Source organism: Tupaia chinensis, unplaced genomic scaffold (assembly GCF_000334495.1).
Source record: "Tupaia chinensis unplaced genomic scaffold, TupChi_1.0 Scaffold000002_1, whole genome shotgun sequence".
In the NCBI taxonomy this organism is placed as follows: domain Eukaryota; kingdom Metazoa; phylum Chordata; class Mammalia; order Scandentia; family Tupaiidae; genus Tupaia; species Tupaia belangeri.
The window spans coordinates 4,195,205-4,204,668 of NW_006159428.1; the positions used below are offsets into that span (position 1 = coordinate 4,195,205).

Below are 9,464 nucleotides of genomic sequence, written 5' to 3' on the forward strand. Positions count from 1 at the left end.
AAAAAAAAAAAAAAAAAAACCTCTCCAAACTAAAAAAATTCCAATTGTGAGAGGTAGGGAAATTTACTAAGCCTCATTTCTCTCTCTCTGATTAGATTTTTTAGGCTTTTTTCTTTCTTTCTTATATCACATGTATTCTCCATCTGACCTATCACCTCACTTTGACTTAAATCAAATGCTTACCAAATAATATCAGGTAAATCAGGTATAACCAACACATTGATTCCCATTTAACCTAGATATGTTCAGATCAGTGATTCTTGACCTAGGCACTCAGGGGGACAGTTAGCAATGTCTGAGTACATCTGTGGCTGTCAAACTGGGGTCAGATGTATGGTTATATTGGGTCGGTGGAATAGTCATAAGTATTTTTCTACACAAAACTAATATCTAGTGAGTAGAAGCCCAGGATTCTGCTAAACATGTTATAACACACAAGACAATCAATCCCTCCCCACATACACACACATATATACACAAGTGAAAGAATTATCAAGCTGAAAATTTCTATAGTACAGAGACTGAGGAACCTTGTTCTACACTCTGAACACTAGTACTCTACTCTCACCCTTTCTTTTTTTTTTCTGAGAGGTTTTTGCTGTAGGGCACATGCGCTCACCAGAAAGACAGAGAGAGACAGAGAGACAGAAAGTGAGAAAACACCCCCCAGAGGGGAAGGCCATGCCACAACACCTTCACTTCCATTTTCCTCTTGGGATCTTGTGCATGGATGCACACACACCCAGCATGAGTTTAAGCCACTGGGTCCAGGACACAAATTGTAGTCAATTACATTGGAGTCCAGTGACATAGCCATTACTCCAACTGCTAGTTCCTCTCACCCTTTCTTTAATAGGACACACAAAAAAAATTCTTCACAGTTTAAATAGTTAGAAAGGAATAGGCTAGAAAATAAAGGAAAAAAATTGCTTAATGCATATGGAAGTCATTCAAGTTGGTTTTACCTTTGAAGATACAATAAGAAGTTCATCCAGTAGAAGTAGATAGCCATTGCCCCGCATTGCCACTGCACGTCACCTGGTATATTAATGAACAAGGGCAGCACAAAAATCATGCTTGCTATGTAGATAATCCATTCAATGGCATTGTTAACATCTAAAAAGTAATTCCTTTTCTGGGATTGAAAAACATAAAAGAATTACCACATACAAAACCTGGCATTTTATGGATGGTTTAATACATACATAACAATTACAAAATTGTATGGCATTAAAAACAACTAGAAAGAAAATTCAAACCAAGGAGTCATCTCCTGCTATCCTGGATTGACTTCAGAGTCACTGGGGTATGACTCAGTGTTGGAGATGATCCACAGTCATCTGCAGACTTGGTATCTACATGAAGTCTTATGGCTAAGGGAATCTTACAAGTTTCTGGGCTTTCCCTGTAGGGGGCACTGCATCTAAAAGAAACTTCAAGTGGACTACAAATTGGTTTAGTAATTCTTAAGGCCTTTCTGTGTATATAAAGACATGCATGTGGATCTCTCAAAATACATGTACATTAAAGTTGTGTGTAAAGAAGTTTGAGAACTATGCTGAGAGTTCATTAGGAAATGAGAACAAATCGTTAAACTGATTAACATAATGGTATTCATAGAGATTTCATGTTTTGGACACTAAATTTCCCATAGAGTAGAACATTTTAATATCAACAAGAAAATATGGAGATCAAATATGATAGAGAATTTATATAACTTTATAGTTCAATATAAGTTATAATTGAGAGATTAAGAAATATGACCTTAGTCATTCAAAATGAAATGGAACCATATAGTCTTACTCTCAGAATTATGACGAGTTAAAGTATAATATATAAAAGTACTTGGAATGTATATTACTAAACAAATACAAAACATTGTTATTATCACCAGCATTCTTTAATTCAAATATCTATGTGCCTATATGATATGACAAAGAAAAGTTTCACTGAAAATGGGATGTTGTATAGAAGGTGATTAATAAAAATAATATTGACAAAAATATTTTTAAAATATACAAAAAATATAAACAATAAAAGCTATAACACTTTGCACTGAAAAATAAAGTAGCTGTACCATATAACAGCCAGAACTAGGATTGTAGATAATTTATATAGTTCTTGGGTCTGATCTGAACTTGGTTCACTCCTTGAAAACAAAATATATAGAATAAGAATTATGCTATAAAACATCTCAAATTTTATTATAACTTGAACTTTTATCCAATAAAGAAAAATATTACTTCTAGGAAAGGAATTTTAAAAAAGACTAATTTGAAGTGGAGTCTTGGGACAGATAAATTTCTTTATAAATATTTATATTTTAAATTATTTATACAAAGAATGCAAATTCTAGCTACTGTGTTAGCAAAATATTAAAAAAAACAATGTAAGACAAAACACAAAGAGTCACTTATGATTATTTATAGTCAGAGTCATATAGACTGGTAAAATGTGAGCATTACTTTTTTCAGATAGATCAAACAAGCAATGACCCAACCTGAAGTCATGTCATTTCTACATTTCATATTATTTATTCTTGATATTTACAATGTAAAAAATAGCCAAACATTGTAATTTCATTTCTTCATCCTTATTATTTTTTATATTCTATCACTATCTTTACAGCACACAAAATGAATAAGCGATGTAATTTTATTATGACATAATATTACTTCAGATAATAGTTTGTCAATTAATTTATGTTCCACATATGAAAACATTTGCAACGTTAGAGACACAAAATGTGTTATGTACCTGCTGGAAAATTTGGGCCACTTCTTTGAAACATCCAAATATGCTTGATAAAAAAACTAAAATCATACAAATTTTAATTGGATAGGAATTCTGAAATAACAAAAAAGTACAAGACAGTTATGAGGAATGTAAAATAAAGCACTTAAACTTCTTCGTAATTTCTATTAAATATTCAATTTCTCTTTTACTTCATTTTTATGACTGTACACATTTGAGTCTAACAGAAAAGTACTGTGATTTGAATATTTATCTCATTTAGTAAAGATGACTCATGCTCATTTCATAATATCCTAATTAAGAGAGGTTCAAAATTTTTCAACTGAATTCTAAAGGAATATGGATCTGTAAACCTATTTAAATTTTGTTATATCCTTCCTCAGACCCTCCTCTTTCACACACACTATATCTGGTATTTACATCCAAATACTGTGTTTCTATATCCTTTAGTCAATTAGTTTCAGTCATAGAGTGCGGACACTCGGTATATATATATAAGTAAATATTCTTTCATAGCCTGGCTTGCTTCACTCAGCAGTAAGTCTTCCATATTCATGGGGAGGGACAAGGAGGCAAAGCATTAATGGCACAAAGAGGTGTGGTATTATCTGTTGAAATATCCACTTTGTAAGACAAATAATAATGTGATTGAATGTATGAAAGAAAATGAAATGAAAAAAAAAATAAATAAAAAGATTTTGTTATAAAATGCACATAACTTTAAATTTGCCATTTAAAAAGTTTTACATTTTACATGGACATCTACATTCTAAAATGTGTACCTCAGTGGCATTAAGTATATTCACACTGTTATGCAGCCATCACCATTATCTAGGTCCATAAGTTTTTTTTTATCATCCCAAGTGGAAACTGTTTACCAATAAGCATCCTCCTACTTTCCCTGCTGCCTCAGTCCCTGCCAACCACAAAGCTGCTTTCTTTTAGATCTATTTTAAAATTTACCATTTTATTATTCAAGCAAGCATCACATACATGTCAATCCTTTTAAATTACTTTACAAGCTCATTGACCTTTTCTTAATATTTGCTCTCATTCTACAAAGAAGAAATTTGTACCTGTACAAATTCCATCAGCTACTTATAATAAAGTTCTGATATTTAAAATTTATTATGGGCTTTGTATTCCTAAAACATTATATTTTTTATAATTATTTTAAAAAGTTGAAGTCTGATATTACCGTGGTGTCCAATATTTCTGTATGACCCCTGGTTTCATTGATAATTCCAGTGGAGTTGAAGGCCATTCCTGGTGTTATACTGACAACAAGTAAGGTCATAGGTATGAGACCTAGGCAGTAAGATCCTAGGTTCATCATATGGGCTCTGAATCCATAAGCCATCCTACAAAAATAAATAAATAGTAACCCATAACTGAGTCATTTTGAACAAAAATATCTACTTAAGATACCTGTAGAAAGAGATTAGAAGTGGTTATAATCTTTTTTGGGGAATCTGGTAAATTCACTGAACTTTACAACCAAGGAACTATTTTAATTCATCTTTCTTCATTTTTAGAAAAAGATCTCAACTTCTGACCAAACTGTGACTTACTTAGCCTCACCAGTTAATGGGAGAGTAGAGACTTTAGCCCCAAATTCTGATTCCAAGTTGAGTTCTCTTGCTTGAAACCTCTTACTTCATTGTCCACTAACCTGTAGGATCCAGCATGCTTCTTTTTGTCTTACATAGGATTCATTATATTTATATTTCAGTTAATGTCAGAGATAAACAACTGTGGCATTTTTAATATCCAAAATTGTCTTTGATACTTATTTCTTTTTCAAAGTATAAAACATTAAACAAAAAAGACACTACATTAAAATATCATTAAAACATAATTGTTTGGAAGATGTTTAGTAGATATAATGAGTACAGCATTAAAAAATACTACCCAATATTCACCATTTCATAAGTAAATATTCTTTGCACACAGGATGGTTGAGAAGCTCTATGCGGTTATGTTGTACCATTACCTGAGAAATAAGAAAAGAACAATTAAAATACTATCCTATTAAACTATTCAGTATAAGTTAAGCTTTTTGTTTGCTGGTTTTGAAACTGTTTTTCATACGAAAGTAATACTTGCTCAAAAAATACAAACTCGGGAACCAGCAGTTAGCGTAATGGCTATGTTGCTGGACTCCCACGTAGTCGACCGCGGTTCGTGTCCCGGACCCGGTGGCTTAAAACTCATGCCGGGCGCGTGTGCGTGCGTGCCCAAGATCCCGAGAGGAGAATGGAAGAGAAGGGATTGCGGCGTGACCATCCCCCCTGGGGGGTGATTTCTCGCTTTCTGTCTCTAAGTCTCTCTCTGTCTGTCTGGCGAGCGCACGCGCCCTACAGTGAAAATCTCTCCAAAAAAAAAAAATACAAACTCAAAAAATTATATCAACATGTTTTAGAAAATTAAGTCAGAAGGAACCATTTTATGCAGGGGCAATTATTTGATTCATTCTTTCTCTTCTGATGTCTGACTAGTTGTGATAGAATAAACTTTTTAATTTTATATAAGTTATGACAGCAAAGGACATTAATATAAATTAATAAGAGTTAAACACTTATTTTTGTCTTGAGAAAATTCAGGTTTATCTTTCTAGAATGGTTTTTAAATACTAGAGTACACGTAAATAGTAGTTAAATTAGTTGATAGATAAATTTTAATGAGCATTATTAAGAACTATTAACATCTATCAAAATTAATTTTTAATTCTAAAGATATAAAAATAGAAGAACTGATGCCATAACATGGCGGAATAGAAAAATAATTAAAAAAAAATCTATGAGATCAAGAATTGCTTTAAAGAGATTAACAACTAACGAAATTTTACTGAACTATCTTTTTAAGATAGGTAACTCAGATAACTATAATATAATTAGAAATGAAAGAGAGGTGCATGAACGCTAATGGCACAAAGTTAGAAAGATTTTAAGAGGGTACTATTGGGACCAGCAGTTGGCATAATGGCTATGTCGCTGAACTCCCATGTAGTCAACCACGGTTCAAAGCCTAGACCTGGTGGCTTAAAATCCCGCCAGGTATGTGTGCATGAGTGCCTAAGATCCCAAGAGGAAAATAGAAGAGAAGGAAAGCGGTGTGGCCATCCCCCCAAAGGGGGGGGTGATTTCTCACTTTCTGTCTCTCAGTCTCTCTCTGTCTTTCTGGCGAGCTCATGAGCCCTATAGCAAAAACCTCTCCAAAACAAAAGATACTATTAACAATTATATCTCTACAAGTTGTATAACCTAGAGGAAATGGGTACATTTCTAGAAATGTAAATTTGTCCAAACTGAGTCATTAATAAAGAAAACATCTAAACACTTATAACTAGTAGGAGATTGAAACAATAATTAAAAATGCCTCTGAACAAAGAAAAGCCCATGACCATATGTTTTCAGTAGAGTATTCTACCAAACATTTAAGGGAAAATTAACCTCAGTCCTCTTCAAATTTTTCCAAGAACTTGAAGAGAAAAGAATACTTCAAAACTCATTCTGTGAGGCTGTCATTAGTCTGATATCAAAATGAAGCAAAGATACAAGTAAAGAAAATTATAAGCCAATTTCTCTGATGAATATTGATGCAGAAAACCCTCAGGAAAATCCTAGCAATTCAAATCCAACAGCACATTAAAAGAATTACACACCACACCTAAGCTGGATGTATCCATGCAATACAAGAATGGCTCACATACAAACTCAATGTAATACACCCCTTCAACAGAATAAAGGCTAAAAAGCACACAGTCATCTCAATTAAATACAGAAAAAGCATTTGACAAAATTCAAGATTCTTTCATGATAAAAACACTCAAAAATGAGAAATAGAAGGAAACAGCCTCAACATAATAAAAGCCATATAGGAAAAGCCCACCACTCACATCATACTCTAATGAAAGACTGAAAGTGTTTCCTCTAATCAGGAACAGGCAAGGCTGCCCATTCTCTTCCCTTTGGTTCAACCAATACTGTAAGTCCTATCCAAGCCATTACACAAAATATTAACTAAAAGGCATTCAAATTGGAAAGAAAAAAGTAAACTTATCTGTAATCACAGATGACATGATTTAATATATGAAAAACTAAACATTTCACCAAAAAATGCCATAAAAACCAATAAACAAATTAAGCACAATTTGCAAGATACAAAATCAACACACAAAAATTGGTTGTTGTATTTTTATACATTAACTATGACTGATATGAAAGAGAAATTAAGAAAACAGTTGAATTTACAATAGCATTGAAAAGAATAAAATACTGGGCTGGCCCCAGCACCTAATGGTTAGAGAAGCTGATCCCACATACTTAACCATGTTTTGAATTGTGGCCAGGATGGTTTGGAAAACACACCAGGCATGTGTGCATGTCCCAAATCACAACAGGAGGAAAAAATGGAGGAGGGATTGCATCATGACCATGTCCCATTCGGGAGTACTTTCTTCTCCTTCTGTCTCTTTGCTTCTCTCTGGCAAGTGCATGTGCCCTCTGGCAATTAGGAAAAAAGTAAGATACTAGAAATAAATTTAACCAAAGAGGTAAAAGACTTGTACATCAAAAACGATTCATATTGATAGTTAATAAATATTGAGGATCAATAGGGAAATCAGAAACCTGTGCATTTTTGGTGGGAACATAAAATGGCAAAGGTATTATGGGAAATGGTATAGAGGTTTATTTGCAAATTAAAAATAGATTAACCACATGCTCCAGTAATTCCACTTCTAGGTATATTAGGTCGTCAGTAAAATCATGATGTATTTTTCTGTTTTTCTATGCAAAAATGCATCCTGACTTTTCCAACGATCCAATATATCCAGAAAATTTAAAGCTGAATCTCAACAAGATATTTGCATGCCCATGTTTATTGAAGCATTACTATTCATACTGAAGAGGTAAAAACAATCCAGATGTCCAACAACAGATGTATTGATAAAGAAAACGTGGTAGTCAAAATCCTAGAAACAGAAAGTAGAAAAGAAGTTCCCAAAGGCTGCGGGATGGATGAGGGAGAATTTGTGTTAATAAACACAGAGGCTTAGTTTTGCAAGAGGAAAGATTCTAGAAATCTGTTGAATAAAAATATAAATATACATAACACAACTGTCCACTTAAAAATGGTAAAGATAGTAAATTTAATGTTATTACAAAATACGTGAGTAAATTCTCCTTTAAAATACTGAAACACATAGTTCTTATCACATCGGGCCCCGCTCCACCTCCCCTGTAGTATCCCATCTAACTTGTGCATCCTTCCAAATCTTTTCCTATATTTCTACACACAGACATGCATGTACAAAAACAAATACTGAAGAAAAAGGTATCATTATTTTGTATTTATGTTTTTACTAAAATTGTCTTCAACCTGTTTTTTATTTAACAACACAGCTTATATATAAATACGTCAATGTTGAGCAAATGTTCACCAAGAACCTTGTTTTTAAAGACCACATAATTTTCTGTTATATGGATTCAGCAGTTTATTTAGATCTTTTGCAACTGATGTACACTACTACTGTTTCGCATCTCATAATTCCAAATGATGCAGTCATGCTGTTCTGCTTTCCCTTGGGGAAGTTTTTTAATGTAATGAGTCATATCTTTTATTTCTGAAAAATTCTTAATTCTGAATCTTTTAATTAAAAGATTCTTTAATTTTTTCCCACCTGTCTGTCTCTCTCTCTCTCTCTCTCTCTGCCTTCTTTATGTTTGAAAAAAATCCATCTTTATAAAACAATTTTTATGTAAAATTTGGAGGAGTTTCTAACTTTAGCCTCCTTATATTAACTTCATTGTACTTTCCAAAATTATTCCATCAGTTTTGAGTTTTTCAAGCTAAAATGAAAAATGTGAAAAAATATTTGAGAGTAGTTTGCTTAGTTAAAATGTTATTAATATTCAAAAACTTTATACCAGGGACAGAGACAAATATTTCTTGTCCCTATATTTTAATTAAAACAATCCTCTTATCATGTTTCTGAAGTCCTGTAAGTCTGCTTTCAAACCAATGACAAATGGGGAAACCTACTTCTTTAACCATAGAAGCACATTGTAAGTTTAATTATCACCTAAATTAAGTATAAGCAAGACTTGTGGCTATACCAATAGAGTTTTTAAGGTAGCTCTACTCTTCATGCACCGTTAGTGAAACAGCCTTCTCCAGCTGTAATTTGTCCTAATCTCAGTATCCAATCTCTTTCGTATCCCAATTTAGTCCATTTACATTTTCAGACTTCTGTGCATGATAACTTCTCATACCAGAGAAGTTGTCTGTGTGAGGAACCTTACTCAGCTCAGTCATGACTAAGACCAAGTTTGCAGTAGTATTAAGGCACCAGGCAATTGTGTGCTGATATGACACCCACTGAGCTCAGTGTATTTATTCAGCGAACCTGTTTCACAAAAATACTTCTGCCAGAAGTATTGATAATACTTTAAATTGTAATAAAAAAAGAAAAAGAATTTTCTAAGTATAGCTATAGTATATTTACTGTTACATCACTTGGCAATTAATTCTGAGCTACACTAACAACTGCAAAACATACTCCAGCAGAGCTAAACTACTTTGCACAGAGCAAATGTGAGACTCAGATATGATGTTCAGCCTTGAGGGCATAAAATCCACTCGAGTCTGCATCTTTTCATGTTAGCCGATGTTTGAGACCATGTTCTTTACTAAAGTCTTCCATGTAG

The 9,464-nt window shown here is 33.1% G+C and overlaps 1 protein-coding gene across 1 annotated transcript in view; it reads right to left on the minus strand.

Moving 5' to 3' along the window:
• The window catches only part of TRPA1 (transient receptor potential cation channel subfamily A member 1), a 70,448-nt gene that overhangs the window by 14,351 nt on the left and 46,633 nt on the right, over nucleotides 1–9,464 (minus strand). Inside the window, exons 18-21 of the mRNA XM_006139794.3 lie at nucleotides 4,677–4,747; nucleotides 3,953–4,115; nucleotides 2,758–2,847; nucleotides 966–1,135 (exon numbers count right to left, since the gene is read on the minus strand). Of these exons, the coding sequence (XP_006139856.1) occupies nucleotides 966–1,135; nucleotides 2,758–2,847; nucleotides 3,953–4,115; nucleotides 4,677–4,747 (494 nt within the window). The remainder of the gene's footprint in view (nucleotides 1–965; nucleotides 1,136–2,757; nucleotides 2,848–3,952; nucleotides 4,116–4,676; nucleotides 4,748–9,464) is intronic.